Here is a 21,656-nt window from a genome sequence, read left to right on the forward strand (position 1 = left end):
GTATTCTTTGTAAACCAAAGGATGCAATTTTTTTCCGTATTTGATGTCACCCATATACATTTTGGGCAAACAAGACAAATTTTGTTAAGATTTATTTTTTTCTGTAGCTGTGAGGATAGTGGTCGCTTGTGAATGAGGGTAGAATGTTGAAGATGGATACCATGAGGTGTGGTAGCAATTGGAAGTTCATGGTGTGAAACTATTTTGTGTATTTCATCAGCTTGTGTGCATGTCCTGCATTTTAAACAAACATATTGAGGAAAGTTGAGGTTGTTATGCTGATGTCAACAGTATTCCAGCCATATGTTCAGGGGACAGACTGGAATGTGAGGGGGACAAGTGGAACTATTTAAATATTTTAATACAAAAACTTTTTTCTGTGATTTACTTTGGTATGTGCTATACAATCAATATATTGATGTACAGGTGAATATGTTCATTAAGCGATATATTTTTTAGTGATGTTGGCAACTTTACAATCCATTTGCGTATTATGGAGAACACAATTATCAAACAATGCTGATGTCAGCATTATTCAGCCATATGTTCAGGGGACTAACAGACTGGAATGTAAAGGGGACATGTGGAACTGTTTCAATATTTTAATAAAAAAACATCTCCAAATTTAAGCAAGATATACAAAACTATGGGGGTTTTTTCACAACAAAATGTTGGTGTTTGTTGTGAAATTGGATGATCCTTTAAGCCAGTGAGCTGTTGAGCATTTTTCCTGGATACACAGTATGTGGGCTATGCACAGTGTGACGCAGTCACAGCTAGCACTTCTCCCTGAGCTGCCCAGATCTGTATTCTAGTGGTCAATACAGACTTCTGTGTTTTGGGAGCCTAGTCCCTAGAATGTCGTCATACTGAATACCTGGCTTCTATTGGTTTGTGTGGTGTCCCATGTCATAGAATTGCTGGGATATTGCTGAAAGTGGCGTAGAAACCCTCATTCACTACCCCCATGTCTTGAACAGTTTCACCTCTTGTTGAATGACCTTTACCTGGAGGCAGACAGCTGTGCAAATGATCTTTATATGTTATAGACTTTCAAACCCAAAAGGTTTATCATGATACACTACGTACCAGGTGAACTAGAGAGCTGCTTGGCTCGGATTTTCTAAAGTTTAAGAGTGAAGCATTCTCTTCCAATTATCACCTATTTTAAGTTTGTACCCCATTTGTCCACCTCTGCTGAAACAGTTTACCAGCTATCCGTGAGGTGTTGTCATGGCAGATGATGACATGTTCACTACAGGGTACGTCTTCTGACATACAACACCATGTTTGTTCTACCTGTAACGAGTTACCTGTCTCGTTACCTGGCTTGCACACAAGTGTGTGGGCTACAGGTATTGACTCCACCTGAGAATTGTGTTGGGGTCACCACGACATTCACATTTGAAAGTCATGTTTCCTGTCTGCCAAGCCAAGCAGGATATGTTGATTTAAAGGAATTAATTCGGTGACAAGGAAATATTTTCTTCTTAAATAATGACCTTTTGACAAACACGTACCAAACAACGCTGGTGTTGAATAGTTACCAGTAGGATTTGTTTCCTTTATTGAGCTTAATGGGATTATCAAGCTCAACACCTATCTCACAACCACATGTTAAAAGACTGGACCCGACCTGGGTGACTTGAAGCCGGGCATTCTCTTGTCCTTGTTTTCAAAGTCAAATAAATCAGTGTGTATTTTGTACACCTTTAGGTTTACAAGTATTTGTGTTTGTAGGAATTAAGACCTGGGTTCCTATGATAAGGTGATCTTTTACAAACAGTTCTAGCCTTCTCATCCTGTTCATCATTCAGTTTACATCTTGAACTTAGGTATGAACTTGGACAAGCTTGCCCCGGTTTTTGAGAACAAAATCTCATTTGGCAAGCAAAGAAAAATATTTTTCAGAATTAATGTTTTTAAAATGATTTATTTCATATCACGAAGGAATTAATACAGTATGACATTATATCAGAATACAGCATGATAGGCGAGGAAACTTTGACCGTTTCACTTGATAATGATAACAATGAAGCAACAGCATGGTTTAAGCACTATGCAAAATTTCATCAATTCTTCAGATGAACACTGGCCTCAGAAATAGGGGATTATTCATGTCTGTCACATAGTTGATAGTTGCAGTAGTCTTTGAATGCAAGTCTTGTTTCTGTGACAACAATGCTGTTGTTGCGACGGAACTTTGGCGTGTCTATGGTAACAAGGCTGGAGTATCGCATGCATCATGAAATGTGTCAAGTTCTCTGTCATCGGTAAGCGATTGCCTGTCTGGTGTTTTTGTTGGGTTTCGAACTGCAGTGTACTTTTTCTTTGATTTTAAAGACAACTTGCCCAGTTCAGTCATGATCATTGCCTCCATGATGCCGTTGTCGGACTTGTCCTTGCCATGGCGGGGAGCCAGCATGAACCGCTTCTGCTTCTCCTTGTGGTGGTCTCGTACCTTCATCAGGAGGCAGACCAGAGGTCCCATGACCAACCAGAACCCGATGATTGACCCAACCACGATGCCAAATGTGGCACTAACGGACATTCCCCCGAAATCTGCTAAATTCTTTTTCTGTGTGATGGTTTTGACATCGGTGATCTTTGCTTGCATTCCGGTTGTCCCATTAGAACCAGCTGAAGCTGATCCTGTCATCTGGACATCACTGATGACTGGAGTAGCCTGAATCACCTGGGCCGGGTTGTCCTTCTTTGGTCTGTATTGATAGCCGTAATTATAATAGGGGTCATACACATCAGATACCATACTGGACATGTTGTGCACTTTGTAAGGACGGAGTTCTGAACCACTAGGCTGTAGGCCCTCATCAGCTTCATATTCGTTGCCATGGTCACCAAACTGACTTATGTTGACCGACGCCGACATCAGGTATTCATCAGCTTCATACTCGCCCTGCTCTTCCTGTTCCTCTCCCCCGGCCTCCTCCGCCTCCTCCGCCTCCTCAGCAGGCTCTGTGTAGTTCATGACGTCGGGGTACATGGACATGTTTTCAGGCAGCACTGAGTTCATGTAACCATAACGTAGACGGAGCATGTCTAACTTTTCCTCCAGCTCGTCATCTTTCTGTTCGGCTGGACTCTCATATTCAGTGCCACGTTGGTCAATAGTCACTGTTGGGATGATTTCACCGTAATACCCTAACTGTTGGTCCACTGGTTGATTCTGTATTTTTGATTCTGCAAGAGAAAATTTGAAGGTTAAAGCTGGTACTTTATTTTGCTGCAAACACATTTGAAAACTATTTATGATTCAGTAGCTATTACTTTTGTTGTAATTTTGTTGAATTCATAACCATTATAAAAAATTCTTATGAAAAGTTTATTGATCATAAACCCTATAGAAAAAATTCCATGTTTATGTTATGAAGATTTACTTTTGTCAATAGGTCTTCTATTGATGTATTTAAGAAAATCATCTTGTTTTGGCTTAATTTGTCTACCATCCTAAGGATATCTTAACCATTCTTGATTGTATTTAGACTGTAGGACAAGAGCCAGTTTCTAATGCTTGACTAAGTATCTGTGCGTCATTAGGTTTTCAGTCTCACTGCCATACAGTTCTATTCGTAAAGAAACAGAAAATTTGTTGTGAAACAGAAGAATAAAAGGAATTCTTGTCATGGCCTTTGCTATTCTGTAGGCCAGACATGTGAGGGGTTTTGACTTCTATATTCTAACATACAGTTGTCTGCCTGGAGACTAGGTGTGAGGACTTGTGGCCAAGTATTCCTGTTTGATGATGACACCTGGTAAACTGCCTGTAATCCCTGTTCCAATACAGCTAGAGCTGGATGGATGAAGGAGGCAGAGGAAGCACTGACAGGTGCCCCTTGTGTGTGATCAGCATGGTGTGACCTACACTCACATCAACACTGGGACACTTGGCAGCATAGGACATGAATGTAGGCAAAAGAAACAGTTTCATGGCTTCAGTGAATGCTAGCAATGGAAACGGTTTCATGGCTTCAATGAATGCAAGCAATTGAAACAGTTTCCTGGCTTCAATGAATGCAAGCAATGGAAACAGTTTCACAGCTTCAATGAATGCAAGCAGTGGAAACAGTTTCACGGCTTCAATGAATGCAAGTAGTGGAAACAGTTTCATGGCTTCAATGAATGCAAGTAATGGAAGCAGTTTCACGGCTTCAATGAATGCAAGCAGTCGAAACAGTTTCATGGCTATCAAAGACAGAGGTCACTCTCTGCACATTTTATATCCATGAAAGAGAGTTTTTGTGTCACTTTAATATGTGTTAAATAGATTGACCTTTGGTTTTACTTTCTTGAAATCATATTACATCATACATAGGTGTAGGTGCAGGCTTTAGTTTTCAAGGAACTGCATAGCATATGTTTAAGCCACCCATCTCTTTTCCCAAGGCCCTTCATTGTATTTAATTTTCCATATCTCAAACTGAAATTTGTGTTCAGTACATTGATAATTTTGAAACCTGGAACCGAACAAATGAGTGACTTTCACTTGAGTCACTGACAATCATTTCCTAGGAGTTGTTTGATGATAATGCTGAAAGGTCTGATGACCAAGACTTCAGCATGTTCTTAAATACATCAATCATAGGGCTAATTTATTTATTTATAAGACGATAATCAGTTGATTACCAGAGGATTTAAGGTCTTTTCAAAATACAGTAAACTATGTTTATAATGAATACGCTAATAACGAACTGACCGATATAACAAACTAATTTTTTAGTCCCGGACATTTGTTGTATCTATGCTGTATATGTGCTTATAACAAACTACAGTGATTACAAACAAAACTGATTGGTCCTTTTGAGTTTGTTTTGAATGTTGTTTACTGTACATGTAGTATAAAACAGAATTTTCTGAATTTTCGTATGAAGAAATACCCTTTCACAAATTCAGCTTATGGGTTGTGATATGAGAGCATGACTGTGGTTATATTTACCAGGAAGTGTGGGTAGGGGATCTGTTCCCTGTTGAGGTGAGCGAACAGGACGAGGATGGATGTCTGTCTTCATCTGCTCCTCCCCTGTCATAGGGGACATGATCCTGGACCTGTGTTTCCTTGTAACGTCTCCTCCCTGCAGAAGGGCACTGTGGGAGGGGACGTCTCCCCCTTGTGACGGTTTCCTTGTTCCCTCTGCTGGGTTTCCGGGAACACCCGACAAGCTGGGAACAATGTCCAGTTGTTCGGGGTTATCCTTTGAATGTTTGCTTGTCCTTGAATTCTTTCCTACATTTGTACCACTTGTAGCGGCTGAATGACACAGTGTAGGAATCAGGCATACAAGACACACTGTCACACACATATGAAACATCCTTAACACCTGGTGTCGGCTCATGGTAGCTGGTGTACAGAATCTGTTCAGTAAGTCCAACAGGCTGGCCCGTATACTGGATAGTAATATGACACAGTGAACTGTTCAAAATCTGTTCCTATTAGTCCAATTGCAAGTGTGTCGTCTGAGAGGATGTCGATAATATTCCAATAACTTCTGTCTAAAGAACCACACAGAACAGTAGTCTGTCCACAAGTGCACAAGAAACTGATGATTGATCCCAACACTGACCCCTTATGACCTATAAGTAGTTAAGCCAACTCGTACACCACAATGCATAAATCTGTCACTGTCTGTGCATCAAGATCGTTAGCGACACAACTTCAAGACAATATGGAAGTCACCATTTTCTCACCTGCTGAGTCAAACGCTTATTGACATCTGTGACAATGCAGTTAAGCGTGTCACGTTTCTTGTCGGTGACACCCATTGCGGTGATGTATGCTGTAACGAGTAGCCTATGATTGGCACTACCCATGCACACGTCATCATCACAGAGGGGCCCCCAGGGCACTGGGAGAAGCATCAGTCTTACTCAAACTGTCAATGTCTTGTATGAACATATTATCTTCATAATCATCATCTGTACAGGTCAGCCAGTGGGAAAGTTAATTGTCTCAGATGCAAATGAAGCTGTCCTGGATGTATTGAACACACTTCTGAAACAGAAACTTCACTGATTAATAGAACAGTTTTTTTCCATGTTTTGTTGGTTTCAGTCTGAAAAGTTCAAAGACATGTTTTTTCCCCCCAGATAGCACACAGAATGTATGTCAGTGTTTTTGATGATGACATTTATGGGTGTATCTTTCAAAAAGCATTTGATAGATCTAAACGTGGATTCAATTATTTTTATGTATATGTACTATCTTGACACTGATGGAAGATAACTAACTCCTTAAGAATATGGTAATTGTATAGGTTTTCATTTTATGCCAGACTTGTAATATTTCTTGGGGTTATTTTTCACAATCTATTTTAGTGGGGATAAAACAAAAAGGTAATTTCAGGCTTTTATATATATTCTTCAAAAGTTAATTTAATATTTTCCATGTGTGCAATGTTTGTTTACTACTTTCTTTGATCTTAAAGTTTAACATACAGAATGCACATTTATTTTTGGTCTCCATCCCCTTTGATGGAATAAATTACATGTATTAATAAATCATTATTCGTTGGAAACTTAACTTTTGTTCAGCTGTTGGTAAACTTTCTCGACTAACATTACTTCCAGATCAGAAATTTAGTTTTTGATACTTGATTTACCTAATGGGATATTTTTCACTTTAACAGAATTTTTTAATACTGATCAAATAGATTTTGAACTCATAATTTTTGTGCAACAATGGCCATTAAAGTTATCAAGTTGAATATGACAGTATGTTAACTTTCTTATTTGAGTTATGAGCATGTACAATGAAAGTTGGCCATGTGAATGAAATATGAATTATGAAATGTGCAAAATCATCTTGAAGACAGATGACACAGTGTCATCACTGATGACGGATGGGGAGGAGAAGACAATGGTGGCTTGCTGTGGCCACACTCATGTCTCCTGGGGGTGCAGCGGGTGATTGAGATTGAGTGACTGACAGGTCTGACTGCTGTGCCTGAGTCTCCACCCCCGGGGCGCGGTATGGGCAACTAATGTGTGTTAATGAGTATGTACTACCTGGCTGGTCAACACATTTCTTTTGTTCTTCATTGACTGCTTTGGGTGCTGGAGTAATTGTCTGAAAGGGCTTGGCAGTATAGGTATTATTTCCTGGAGTGGTTTGGTGGAATATAAACCAATCTCTTACTTTAAATATGAACCAAAGATCTAACCGAAAAGTAGAATCATGTTTGAATGAATAGGATGAAATAAAGTTACCTTGTGGTTCTACTTAGAGACATTTTTTCAACGAAAGAGTTTTGTCATGTTTACAAGAAGCACGTGGGGTGGTGGGTAGCCTAGTGGTTGAAGCATTAGCTTGTCACGCTGGAGTTCCTTGGGGTTCAAATCCCTCATGGGTATAATGTGTAGAGCCTGTTTCTTCTGTCCCCACCAGGATATTGAGAAAGTGGCAGAAAACCCGACTCACTCACTTACTCACTCTGAGGAGTGTAAGCAGGGTTTCCAGCGTTAGAAATTGGCACTAGTCCTGTAGTCCTTGCCAAACTGCCCAATAGTTAAGGTATCATATGGACACGTAGACATTTGCCATTTTTAAGGGTTTTGCTATATGTTATCATTATCATGAAAGGGCTTGGCAATATGGGTATTATTTCTTGTTTTGGTTTAATGGGACTTGCCAAACCAAAAAGTTAAGGTATCATATGGACAAGTAGACCATTTTTTTTTGGTTTTGCTATATGTTATCATCATCAGGACTAGTGGGCTAAAAATGTTAGTTTCTACTGCTGGGTTTCAATCCCTCTCACCCAAACCAACCACTTACTCACTCAAGAAACAAATAATCATGTATGAAGAATAAGTGAATGATAATGGTCTTACTTCTGAAGAATGGTGTGTAGGAAGAATTCACATCTTTCACAGAATATATTGATGATAACCCACAATACCACAGAGTAAGTGACCCATGAAGACCCGAGGTTAGAATAGGTCTTCAGCAACCCATGCTTGCCGTAAGAGGGTGGTCAGGCTCACTGCCTTGGTTGATGCATGTCATCGTATCCCAATTGCTTAGATTGATGCTCATGATGTCAATCACTGGATTGTCTGGTGCAGACTCGATTATTTACAGACCGCTGTCATGTCGCTGGAATATTGCTGAGTGCAGCGTTAAACAACAAACAAACATTCAAATAATAAGTTAATGTGTATCATGCAGTCAGGCTGCTGAACAAACAATGAATGCACAACATGCAACACATTTGTTACAAGTCCATTACGCACTTCATATTCACAAACAACCTTCAACATGTTTAACCCACTACAAGCATGCTGAACAGTATTTGCCAACATCAAGTAATATAGGTAAAGTCTTCTCTACAGAAACAGTTGACTGTATGGTGTCGGTTATGTTATATGGCAGGTCAAAGTCTTCAGATGGGATTTAGGACTGACAAGTCATTGGCCTTATTGAAAATCAGCACTGTTTTTTCATGAGTGGGTGACTTATGACTGAGATTATTGGTTTGCTCCTGGCATGCTGATGTTAATGTCAATATAGCTGACTACCAGGCACTGGTCTGGTGCAGGTCCGAGGAGGGAAGACAACTGTGGGCGAACCAGTTCACATGGTATCTGAAGACCCGTGAAGATCCGGGGTAGAATAGGTCATCAGCAACCCATGCTTGCCGTAAAAGGCGACTATGCTTGTCATAAGAGGCGACTAACGGGATCGGGTGGTCAGACTCGCTGACTTGGTTGATGCATGTCATCGTATACCAATTGGGTGGATTGATGCTCTAATGTCAATTACTGGATTGTCTGGTCCAGACTCGATTATTTACAGACCGCCGTCATATAGCTGGAACATTGCTGAGTGCGGCATTTAACAACATACAAATATTCCCCATAATGAATCATAAACAATGTTGCAACTTACAGTTCACACAGTCTTAAGAACTTGTACATATGTGCTTGCATTTTGCACATAACACATTGATATAAATCTGTTTGATCCAACAGAGGTAGCAGTTTTCACATAATGAATGAGAAACAATTTAATACAGTTCCCACAGTCTCTGAAGAACATGCACATGCATTTAATACATAACACATTGATATAAATCTGTTATCCAACAGAGGAAACAGTTTTACTTTAATGAATCGGAAATATTGTTGCAACTTACATGAGTGTAGGCAGTATTGCCTCAGTTCCTGCAGACCACACAGTAGTGTGTCCCACTTGGCTATATATGTGGCACTGGTGGAAGCGGCCTTATCTTGCCAGTGCCAGACTCTGTGAGTCATTCCCCCAAACACAGACTGCCTCTGTGTGGAGGCAGCAGCCATGGCGGCGGGGATTCCCCTTCTGGGGCCAGCGCTGCCGGCGCTTCATACAGTCACAGGGTATTACCCAACCGATAGTGCAATCATAAACATTCTGTATCAGATGACATTTGCCACTGATGCTTTGCACATTGTGCTGATATGATTTACTTATATTGTTCTGGAATAAGATGTTTGAGATGTGTGTCATGTGTTTTGGAAACAAAACCATTTTGTCAAAACAGGGCTATAAATTTAACTCATCAGAGGCATTGTCCTTAGGGAAAGAAAATTAGAACTCTTCATTTGCTTGATGAATTTTTCTTTGGATTTTGCATGCTTGATGATATGACAAGTTTTATATTACTTCTCCATAGTATGTTTTGAGTTTTTGAGAGTGAAGGCTGGCTTGTATGCAGTGACACTTAGTTGATACTTGGAAGTGAGGCTGTATGTAATATAAGCCTGTTATACCCCACCCATAGACGCTCGGTCTGGGGAGTCTCGGACGTATATGTCAGTTTTCCTCGGAGAAGGGGTTTACATGAGGGAGTAGGTTGTTCAAAGGGGGGGAGGTGTGTTGTCAGGGGGGTAGGGATGGGAGGGGGGTGTTTGAGACATATTTGTTTCACCAATTAGCTGTTGTCTTTTACCTGCGTGGGTAAAGTAGTTTGTGACATTTCTTTACGAAAGGTGAGCAAATAGGTCTGCAAAGTTCAGTGTTGATTGCTAGATGTTGACTGAGCTGAGTGTTCAAATTGAACATGAATGAAAATATATACATGGATGTAGCCGAATTTTGAGGGCCGGAATAAAGATTCCGTAGAAAGGATTTGGCTTATGTATAGGTAACACTTTTATCAAACTCTTTTTCTGTTGGTAAAAAAACTACATCGTATCACTTCATTTGAATGAACAATGCTATAACAAACTTTGTCAATGAAAATGGGAAATTTGCGATTGAACATCACTAGACATGATGATTTACCATTTCGATCGTATTTCTTGTTACGCTAGGCATTGTTTTATATGCAAGGATAAAGATTATCGTGTGTATTTTCTCGTGAACTAAGCCGGAAATAGCAATCAGCTGTACACACGGGTCACCCAATCTACCGGTGATTTCGTTAAAACATACCCAATAATATAACGGAAAAGCATTTTGATGAAATGATCGGGGAAAATATATCTATTTATTCTGATATCGTGTTATTTTAATTGAGCTCGGCTTATCTGCAGTTATATACAGTATTCAATGCAATAAAGGACATACTGACAGATATCCACAGTTGTTTAAGTGTCAGGCATAGAGACAAGTTAAAAGATTTCTCCTGTCAATTCTCCTCATATTGGAAATAGTTTTGTCTGATCATAAACATGGTTGTACGTTTTGCTCATTAGTGGTTAAAACAACCTTAAATGTCTCAAAGTGAATTACAACAGATATTATCAGTATTATCATGGGGAGAAGTGTCTGTGTGTCACCATTTCCCCGGGATCGCTGACTTGGTTGATGCATGTCCTCATATCCCAATTGCGTTGATCGATGATCATGATGTCAATCACTGGATTGTATGGTCCAGACTCGGTTGGTACAGCTGGAATATTACTGAGTGCAGCATAAACAACAAACAAACAAACAAAGACTGCTTCATGTGGAAGCAGGACTGTGAGTTTGAGCTGTTTGGCCAATCTGACAATAACACTTGTGTTTCCAGGTGTCGGGTGAGAAGGTCAGCAAGTTGTCCCTGGTGGATCTGGCAGGGAGTGAGCGGGCCCAGAAGACAGGAGCAGTCGGGGAGAGGCTCAAGGAGGGCAGCAACATCAACAAGTAAGTTCATTTGTCCTTGGGATAAAGGTGTCAGACTGATGTAGGTGTCAGACTGGACGTAGGTGTTGGGACAAGGACTGATGTAGGTGTTGGGACAAGGACTGATGAAGGTGTTGGGACATGGACTGATGTAGGTGTCGGACTAGACGTAGGTGTTGGGACAAGGACTGATGTAGGTGTTGGGACAAGGACTGATGAAGGTGTTGGGACAAGGACTGATGAAGGTGTTGGGACAAGGACTGATGAAGGTGTTGGGACAATGACTGATGTAGGTGTTGGGACAAGGACTGATGTAGGTGTCGGACTGGACGTAGGTGTTGGGACAAGGACTGATGTAGGTGTTGGGACAAGGACTGATGAAGGTGTTGGGACAAGACTGATGTAGGTGTTGGGACAAGGACTGATGTAGGTGTTGGGACAAGGACTGATGTAGGTGTTGGGACAAGGACTGATGAAGGTGTTGGGACAAGGACTGATGAAGGTGTTGGGACAAGGACTGATGAAGGTGTTGGGACATGGACGGATGAAGGTGTCGGGACAAGGACTGATGTAGGTGTTGGGACAAGGATTGATGGTGTTGGGACAAGGACTGATGTAGGTGTCGGGACAAGGACTGATGAAGGTGTTGGGACAAGGACTGATGAAGGTGTCGGGACAAGGACGGATGAAGGTTTCGGGACAAGGACTGATGATGGTGTTAGCCTCAGAACTTGTGTTAGTACTGCTATTAGGACTGCACATAAATGTTGGCCAACAGACTGTAGTAATTTGCAATGTTCAATGTAGATGTCATTACAAGGACTAATTGTATGTGTTAGGACAAAGGTAGGTGTCATAAGTACTTGACTTGTCAGTAAAACTAATCAACTAACCATTTATCAGTGTTATGTATTTATCAGGTGTATTTCGCCTACGGCTGTGACATCAGTTGTTTGAAGCTCTCATAAAATACCTTCTAGTCAATATCAGTAGTGCTTGCAGGCATTATGGCATGTTTTGTTCAGATCAATATTGCCATTTGATAAGAGGTGAAAACATGGGCACTCTTGTTCTTGAATTTAAACATTACATGTTTTGTGATAAGAGTTTCTGTAAACTAATCACATGTGCCAAACACTTACAGTAATGTGATGAACAAGGGGAATATAACCATCCATATGAATTGAAAGCCTTGCCCATCATAGTTATCTCGATATTCATTTGCCTGTACTGCATATCCCTTGTTATATGTGTTTGGGGCGAGGTATGATGCGTCATTAAAGACGTTTCAGCCATGACATTCGTGTAGCGTCTGTGGAAACGCTGCAGTGTGTATGGAGCTCAGTCAGCAACTATCACACTATACCTTCAATTGTCAGGTGATCTAGTAGTCACAAGCATAATATATATTCTCTGCTGAACATTAATTAGCCCTTTATTTATTTCATATTAGAAAATGTTAAAATTAATTTCTGATTTTGCTCATGTGTTGTGACTCGTAAAAAAATTGCATGGAAACACGTACCATAACAGAAATTGAACTAGTCACAAAATTAGTGTCCACGTGAGTCTTGCTCTTGCCCTTAGAAGTTTTTACTAGCCCCAGTCTGGCTGGTAGCACTACTTTCTAAGGCTGTGTTGACGTTCCTTCCAGGTCTCTGACCACTCTTGGCCTTGTCATCTCAGCGTTAGCAGACGCAGCGGCTGGGAAAAACAAGAACAAGTTCGTCCCATACCGGGACTCTGTCCTGACATGGCTTTTGAAGGTAAGAAGCACATGGCCATCTTTGTTATGTGATGCTACTAAACAAGAACAAGTGTCAGGTTTCACACATGAATTGCACATTGTCAATAAATACAGAGAATAATTTCAATGAAGTTGTAAGACTCAGATGATTGCTTGTGGTCTTACCCGATGGCTTGGGATTATGTCAAGTTTGACTTCTACCATGTATAGTGTAGGACCAGAATACAATTTCTTGGAGAGCAGTTTTAAGCTTGATGGTTGACAACAACCTGTTTTCCTAATTTTTGGGGACATACATACATTTTATTAAAAAAATTGTGTTCCCTTATATCTGTCAAAATTCAATAGATATTCCTTCCGTGCTGTACCAGTTGCCCACATCATGATGTTCTCAGTACTCTGAGGGGCGGTCGGGTAGCCTAGTGGTTAAAGCGTTCACTCGTCACGCCGAAGACCCGGGTTCGATTCCCAACATGGGTACAATGTGTGAAGCCCATTTGTGGTGTCCCCCGCTGTGATATTGCTGGAATATTGCTAAAAGCGGCGTAAAACCTCACTCACTCACTCACTCACTCACTCACTCACTCACTCACTCACTCACTCACTCACTCACTCACTCACTCACTCAGTACTCTGGTGCCCTCACTAGGCCCATCATACTCACTCATGGCCACCTTCGTGGTCTAGTGCATGTACATCGCTATGTAAGTGCAATAATCTTGGAAATTAATGTCACATCAACATAATCAAGTACAGTGAATTCCTGGTTCAGGATCGACTGCAACAATATCGTGACATAATCATAGTTGTTTTTGTTATGATATTTCAACGGAAATGTTTGACATGCTCTTGAAGAGCTCCTGTATCATGATTACAGGGAAAATGTGTACAGGAAACAGCTTGTCACAAATATCCTAAAGAAAGTGAGATGACAGAGAAATATTAGCCCAGGTAAAGAGTCTCAGCGTGAGGTGTCATGGCGCACCTGGCTGTAATGGCAGCTGATGGATCCATCGCTCACTCTGCCTTCCAACAACATGGGGCAGCAGAAAATCTGGCCTGTCAGAATAGCATGGTTCTATGTCACAAAATTTGCTGTGATTACTAATCAACATGAAACTCTTTTTCTTCAAAATAGTTTTAAATATTTTTTAATTCAATTTAGGGTATGATGTTACATAGTTATACATAGAGTAGCACGACATGTGGTATACTTATTAGGTGTAGGTTACATACCTTTACAGCAGACAGCAAATTTCAGTTGGCTACAGGTGTACGACAATGTTAACAAATGGTGAAACGAGCAGGCTATATTTGCCTTGCTTATTTACTAAGTGTAAAGCTAAATCCTTACAGCACAGGGGCGGTCGGGTAGCCTAGTGGTTTAAGCGTTCCCCCGTCATGCCGAAGATCCGGGTTCGATTCCCGACATGGGTACAATGTGTGAAGCCCATTTCTGGTGTCCCCCGCTCTGATATTGCTGGAATATTGCTAAAAGCGGCGTAAAACCATACTCACGCACTCCCCTTACAGCATATTAGTGGAAATTGTTCATGTAACATGAAACATTATTTGAGATAAACTTGAAATGGGAGTTCACAAGAATAATTTCATCAGGGTTGTCATCTCATGGAAGTACTTCCTGTTCTGTAGATTAAGCCTCGATCCCTTACAGGAAGATACACCATATTAGACTTAACAAAATTCTATCTATGTCTGACATGTAATATTGTAATATGTGATCATGTATCTGACACAGTAAGCCTCTTATCTGGCCATTATTCGTATCACCCATTGTCGTTGACTTTGTTGGATGGAATGCGTTATTTGAATTTTGTTCCACAAAAAGTTCAGATGCAGGTGGCTAGACTGACTTGTTAGAAATTTGCTGGGCCATCATAACTCCCACGCTATATAATTTGGTGAAAATGGAACGGTCGGTGAAATTGCTGCATTATTGTAATCAGTATTTGATTTCAGTAGCATCCTCGGATCCCCTCTCCCTCTCTCTCTGTCTCTCCCTCTCTCTCTCTGTCCTCTCTCTCTGTGTATATATATTCACTATATACACTTGTCAAATGTGATATTATAATGTGACATTAAACTGCATTAAGTAATTGCTGCACTCAAATAACATTATTCAATTTCTTGATAAATTACAGGCATTATAATCTACCAATGCAGTTTGTCAGTCTGTGTTCTTCACTCAAAGCACTTCATCTAACATCCAGACAATGAAATGACTTGGCTCAAAGTGTAAGGGAGACAACTCTATTTACCCTACGATTATTGCTGATTAAAATCCTTTTTAAGTGTCACCTTTACCCCTATGGGCGATTTATTAGGTCGCAGGCATCTGTTTGAGGATTCTGTGCTGGGATACAGACAAATTTTGTTAAAGATGAGAACGTTAATCTAAATAATGATAGGTCTTTAAAAGAGTGTCCATGGAGACGTTGTTGATTTGATTCTGAGGCTGTCTAGACTCTATCATGATGAGTGACAATCAGATTCTGTCTTTCTTCCACAAATGGTGGAAGCCAGATACACTGAGTCGATACTCTATCCATGAAGGAGGTATTATGCTTAGAGAAAATCCAGCAGATCTCTTAGTACATACACCATCTTGTCCTGTAGAGAGGGAAGATGTGGGACTTTTCACAACAGCAAATTGAGTTTTCAAACTTGACATGTCAGTTAACACTGATTGTTTTCTCAAGTGTAGGAGTAAAATTCAAAAGGTTTTCTTCTTTATTAATACTTTTGATTTAAAGAATTTGTTTGTGACAGTGTTTCTTGTGCCCACCTAAGACATGTTTTTTCTTAACATTAAGGTTATAACAAGGACTGCTTGACTTTAATTTGACTTATTTTTCAACTCTGCTTTTTTGTTTGAGTCGGGTGGGTGCTAAGTAGGACCCGGGTACTCACAGGACTACCCGGACCCGTGGTTAGTCACGTGATATATTGTTTAATGACAAAAAGTATCTGGAACTCTATGGTTACACTACAAGTCACTAATGTTTGCATTGTTTTCTGACTATGCACCCATTCCTTATGATTTTTCATATGGTTGAATAAGGATATAACTTAATTATCCCCCACCCAACAAAGTTGTGTTAAAAAGGTTAAGGTTTGTTTAGATTTAATTATATCATAAATTCTGCAACAGGGGCGGGGGATAAAGCCACGTTAGTGGCAAACTTTTGTTCAACTTCAGTGTATGCATGACCAGATTGTTTAATACATATATCTAAATACGTTTTGCCAGGGCTATGCTAAAAATGTTCCCAATCGGACATTTTGAGACTTCTCCTGAGACCTACAGTGGGTTCCCCGGTAGGGTCGGGTAATAGGGGGGTGATGACACCTAGGATTTGTTCAAGAAGTCCAATATGGTCGTCAGTCAGCCATCTTGAAAAAACAGTTTATGGCCATTACCCAGCTATGTTTTCTTGGTTTGTTTTTTCAGAAATGACTGAAATTTGGTACATTTGAAGTTCAACACATATGTTCTGTTTTTCTCAATTTCAACCTTTATTTCATCTTTCCACTTTGACCATACTTTTAAATTCTCTCAGGATGCATTACCTTGCACTGTAAGCATCATTTCCTGAGAAACCACTGGACCAATGAAGCTGAAATTTCACATGTCTGTTCCCACCAATGATGTTGCTCCAATTTGTTCAAGAGGTTCAAATCTGATTTTCAATATGGCTGACAAAGCAGCCATTTTTTAAAATCTATTTGTGGCCATTACTCTGCCATTTCTATTCAAAACAGAACATAGCCATTAAGATCCAGGTTAGAATACGTCTTCAGCAACCAATGCTTTTTGCCTGTATCTTTCTCCTTATGATGACATCATATGTTTCAAATCACTTGTATTTTTGTTTTTTGTCCTCAGTAGTTAGAATATCAATATTGACAGCAACTCTTTTTTTAAATATCTGCTGTTATTGACATTTTAGAAACTGTTTACTACATATCCAGAGGGACTACAGTGATGTGGCACTGTATTTTTTATTATAATTTGCTCCTGAAAATAATAGAAAACAAATTTTCTATGTGAAGCTTAGATTTAAATTAGTTTCACAAGTGATACATTGGGATTACTATTCATGAGATTCAAACAATATCAAGCTGACCAGCAAGCACAGTCGGCTTGGGACTGACCCTGGGAGCACTGTTTCAAGACATACTGATACATTTGTTTTCTCAGAAAAGTTCAGAAAAAATCTTTATCTATTTCACGTTACATGTTTTTCAGGTTGTCCAGCATGTCAGGTTAACAAGATTAGCATCTTGAGGCAAATGATTATTCATGAAAATAAATGAGATTCCAAGCAACTAGTCTGTATAATGATTTTCTTGCACGGCAAAAACATCTGAATCATAAAAAGATGTAGTGTTTTTATAATATCTTTTTTCATTGTCATTGCATAAGGGATAGGAAAGGAAAAAACAAATTCTAAAATGTGCATCCTGATATAGGATCTGTAAAGTGTAGGCTTATGATCTCAGCCTAATGGAAACTGACATGAAATGAATATCTGCTGATATATTCCTTTTTTGTCAAGAGTATAAGCAGATTTTGACACTTACCAAATGCGACCTCTTTTATTTGTACAGAGAATTATATATAATGATATGCGCTTTTGGCAAAGGTAGTTAATGAGTTTCTTAAAGGGATATATAATATTTTGAAGATGTGTAATAGATTTGCTTGAGGACATGCTCACTTGGGTTTCCATGAAGATATTAAGGCATGCTGACAATGTGCTTACGGTGGTTTAAAGGGATGTGGAGATAATTGGCATGCTGATTCTATTTTGGTAGAGAGAATAATATTCTACATTCAAGGGTTACAATATATATATTTAGTACTTTGCTGCTTTGGGGTAAATTATTTGAAAGCAAAGTTTTACCTGCAGAGGATTACGGTCTTTTATAGGTTATGTAATCAGTTGGCAGGAATACACTGTCAGCCCAAGTTAGTTGGTAGCAACGCACTGTTCATCTGAACCCATTGGCAGGAATACACTGCCAGTCTAAACCAGTTGGCAGGAATACGGTGCCAGTCTAAACCAGTTGGCAGGAATACGCTGCCAGTCTAAACCAGTTTGCAGGAATACACTGCCAGTCTAAACCAGTTGGCAGGAATACGCTGCCAGTCTAAACCAGTTTGCAGGAATACACTGTCAGTCTAAACCAGTTGGCAGGAATACACTGCCAGTCTAAACCAGTTGGCAGGAATACACTGCCAGTCCAAATTAGTTGGTAGCAATTAACACAATATACATCTGAGCCAGTTGGCAGGAATACACTGTCAGTCCAAACCAGTTGGTAGCAACACATTGTACATCAAAACCAGTTGGCAGGAATACACTGCCATTCCAAACCAGTTGGCTGAAAAGCACTGTCAGTCCAAATTAGTTGGTAGCAACACACTGTTTATCTGAACCCGTTGGCAGGAATACACTGCCAGTCTAAACCAGTTGGCAGGAATACACTGTCAGTCCAAACCAGTTGGTAGCAACACATTATCTAAACCAGTTGGCAGGAATACACTGCCATTCCAAACCAGTTGGCGGGAATACACTGTCAGTCCAAATTAGTTGGTAGCAACACACTGTTTATCTGAACACATTGGTAGGAATACACTGCCAGTCTAAACCAGTTGGCAGGAATACACTGCCAGTCTAAACCGGTTGGCAGGAATACACTGTCAGTCCAAACCAGTTGGTAGCAACACACTGTACATCTAAACCAGTTGGCAGGAATACACTGTCAGTCCAAACCATGCAGCAGCAATACAACTGAGAGTTTTCTGTTTCCTATTTTCAGGACAACCTGGGAGGCAACTCCAAGACTGTGATGGTGGCAACCATCAGTCCAGCTGCAGACAACTACGAAGAAACATTGTCCACGCTGCGCTACGCCGACCGTGCCAAGAGGATTGTCAACCATGCTGTCATCAATGAGGATCCAAATGCACGAATTATCCGAGAACTTCGTGAGGAGGTCGAGACATTAGTGAAGCAGCTCAATGAGGCACAGGTGAGTTCATGCACGTGGGAGATTATCCACACTGAGTGCGGTTTTACACCACTTTTAGCAGTGTTCCAGCAATATCCAAGTCGGGAATCGACCCCGGTTCTTCGACTGGATGAGCGACCACTTTAACCACTAGGCTATCCACAATGTGGAACAGGTGAGTTTATGTATAGGGGAGATAATCAACAATGAGGCACAGGTGATGTGATCCATAGGGGAGATAATCAACAATGAGGCACAGGTGATGTGATCTATTGGGGAGATAATCTACAATGAGGCACAAGTGATGTGATCTTTAGGGGAGATAATCCACAATGAGGCACAAGTGATGTGATCTATAGGGGAGATAATCTACAATGAGGCACGGGTGATGTGATCTATTGGGGAGATAATCTACAATGAGGCACAAGTGATGTGATCCATAGGGGGGATAATCTACAATGTGGCACGGGTGATGTGATCTATAGGGGAGATAATCCACAATGAGGCACAAGTGATGTGATCTATTGGGGAGATAATCTACAATGAGGCACAAGTGATGTGATCTATTGGGGAGATAATCTACAATGTGGCACAGGTGATGTGATCCATAGGGGAGATAATCTACAATGTGGCACAAGTGATGTGATCTTTAGGGGAGATAATCCACAATGAGGAACAAGTGATGTGATCTATTGGGGAGATAATCTACAATGTGGCACAGGTGATGTGATCCATAGGGGAGATAATCTACAATGAGGCACAAGTGATGTGATCTATAGGGGAGATAATCCACAATGAGGCACAAGTGATGTGATCTATTGGGGAGATAATCTACAATGAGGCACAAGTGATGTGATCTATTGGGGAGATAATCTACAATGTGGCACAAGTGATGTGATCCATAGGGGAGATAATCTACAATGTGGCACAAGTGATGTGATCTATTGGGGAGATAATCTACAATGTGGCACAGGTGATGTGATCCATAGGGGAGATAATCTACAATGTGGCACAAGTGATGTGATCTTTAGGGGAGATAATCCACAATGAGGAACAAGTGATGTGATCTATTGGGGAGATAATCTACAATGTGGCACAGGTGATGTGATCCATAGGGGAGATAATCTACAATGAGGCACAAGTGATGTGATCTATAGGGGAGATAATCCACAATGAGGCACAAGTGATGTGATCTATTGGGGAGATAATCTACAATGAGGCACAAGTGATGTGATCTATTGGGGAGATAATCTACAATGTGGCACAAGTGATGTGATCCATAGGGGAGATAATCTACAATGTGGCACAAGTGATGTGATCTTCAGGGGAGATAATCCACAATGAGGCACAAGTGATGTGATCTATTGGGGAGATAATCAACAATGAGGCACAAGTGATGTGATCTATTGGGGAGATAATCTACAATGAGGCACAAGTGATGTGATCCATAGGGGAGATAATCTACAATGTGGCACAAGTGATGTGATCTTCAGGGGAGATAATCCACAATGAGGCACAAGTGATGTGATCTATAGGGGAGATAATCTACAATGAGGCACAAGTGATGTGATCTATTGGGGAGATAATCTACAATGTGGCACAGGTGATGTGATCCATAGGGGAGATAATCTACAATGAGGCACAAGTGATGTGATCTATAGGGGAGATAATCCACAATGAGGCACAAGTGATGTGATCTATAGGGGAGATAATCCACAATGAGGTACAGGTGATGTGATCTATTGGGGAGATAATCTACAATGAGGCACAAGTGATGTGATCTATTGGGGAGATAATCTACAATGAGGCACAAGTGATGTGATCCATAGGGGAGATAATCTACAATGTGGCACGGGTGATGTGATCTATTGGGGAGATAATCTACAATGAGGCACAAGTGATGTGATCTTTAGGGGAGATAATCCACAATGAGGCACAAGTGATGTGATCTATAGGGGAGATAATCTACAATGAGGCACAAGTGATGTGATCTATTGGGGAGATAATCTACAATGTGGCACAAGTGATGTGATCTATAGGGGAGATAATCTACAATGAGGCACAAGTGATGTGATCTATAGGGGAGATAATCCACAATGAGGCACAAGTGATGTGATCTATAGGGGAGATAATTCAAGATGTTGCACGGGTGATGTGATCCATAGGGGAGATAATTCAAGATGAGGCACAGGTGAGTAGATTAACTCTGTATGTGGAAGATGCACACAAATGCCCAATAAGGTAGGGGTGAGATAATGCAGTAGTGACCCCATCTTCCTAAGGCAAGAGAGTTAACTGACTTTAAAAGTCCAGTTTCCACCTTTGCCGAACTAGGCTGGAATTCCTCGGCTCTAACGTAGCACCACAAGTGGCTATTACGAGTTGTGTCCCTTCTAAGCCTCTCCTTTAGACCAATCAGATTCTACCTCTTGTATCAATTGCATTTGCTTCAAACAAAACAGTGTTGCCCAGTCAAGACGATCTGATCGATAATCAAGGTCTATGTTGTGATAAAACAGGTCTTTCATTGCGCAATGCGTGAGCACCTTGATTAAAAACATGAACAGATTTGGGAAATATCTGTTGACAACGAGTTGGCGGTGCATATGCTTTGCAAATCCTGCAATCGACGAAAATCTGCACGACAGTTTACGAACCGGATTTCGATTTCGTTGCACGCTTTTGATTGGACTATGCATAGACTCGTTAGTCCAGCCAAAATGTAACTCCATAATACCAGCCTAGTTCGGCAAGGGTGGAAACTGAACTTTT

The 21,656-nt window shown here is 40.5% G+C and overlaps 2 protein-coding genes across 21 annotated transcripts in view; one reads left to right on the plus strand and one right to left on the minus strand.

The window, feature by feature from the left end:
• The window catches only part of LOC124115793 (kinesin-like protein KIF13B), a 266,352-nt gene that overhangs the window by 128,841 nt on the left and 115,855 nt on the right, over nucleotides 1-21,656 (plus strand). For all 19 annotated transcript variants that reach the window (XM_048392899.1, XM_048392906.1, XM_048392907.1 and 16 more), the window contains 3 exons: nucleotides 11,007-11,119; nucleotides 12,753-12,864; nucleotides 18,693-18,905. In XM_048392899.1, coding sequence (XP_048248856.1) covers nucleotides 11,007-11,119; nucleotides 12,753-12,864; nucleotides 18,693-18,905 — 438 coding nt within the window. The remainder of the gene's footprint in view (nucleotides 1-11,006; nucleotides 11,120-12,752; nucleotides 12,865-18,692; nucleotides 18,906-21,656) is intronic.
• LOC124115794 lies at nucleotides 1,921-9,250 on the minus strand. 2 transcript variants are annotated; one of them, XM_046476913.2, is made up of 3 exons: nucleotides 9,150-9,250; nucleotides 4,955-6,007; nucleotides 1,921-3,201 (listed from the first exon to the last, which is right to left on the minus strand). In XM_046476913.2, exons 2-3 carry the CDS (start codon nucleotides 5,349-5,351, stop codon nucleotides 2,213-2,215), a joined length of 1,386 nt encoding a protein of 461 aa, XP_046332869.2. In that variant the 5' UTR covers nucleotides 5,352-6,007; nucleotides 9,150-9,250; the 3' UTR covers nucleotides 1,921-2,212. The 2 variants fall into 2 exon arrangements, with proteins under 2 accessions (XP_046332869.2, XP_046332870.2); XM_046476914.2 differs by having other exon boundaries at nucleotides 4,955-6,004; nucleotides 9,150-9,202.

This window comes from Haliotis rufescens, unplaced genomic scaffold, assembly GCF_023055435.1.
Source record: "Haliotis rufescens isolate VD_foot unplaced genomic scaffold, xgHalRufe1.0.p SCAF_1, whole genome shotgun sequence".
NCBI classification, from domain to species: Eukaryota; Metazoa; Mollusca; class Gastropoda; order Lepetellida; family Haliotidae; genus Haliotis; species Haliotis rufescens.

What these genes read in the sequence shown, in the direction of transcription:
- LOC124115794 (XM_046476913.2), bottom strand. Translation starts at nt 5,351, where the DNA reads ATGAGCCGACACCAGGTGTTAAGGATGTTTCATATGTGTGTGACAGTG. An exon ending in TCCCCTACCCACACTTCCTG is followed by an intron (nt 3,202 to 4,954) that starts GTAAATATAACC and finishes TTTCTCTTGCAG; the next exon opens with AATCAAAAATACAGAATCAA.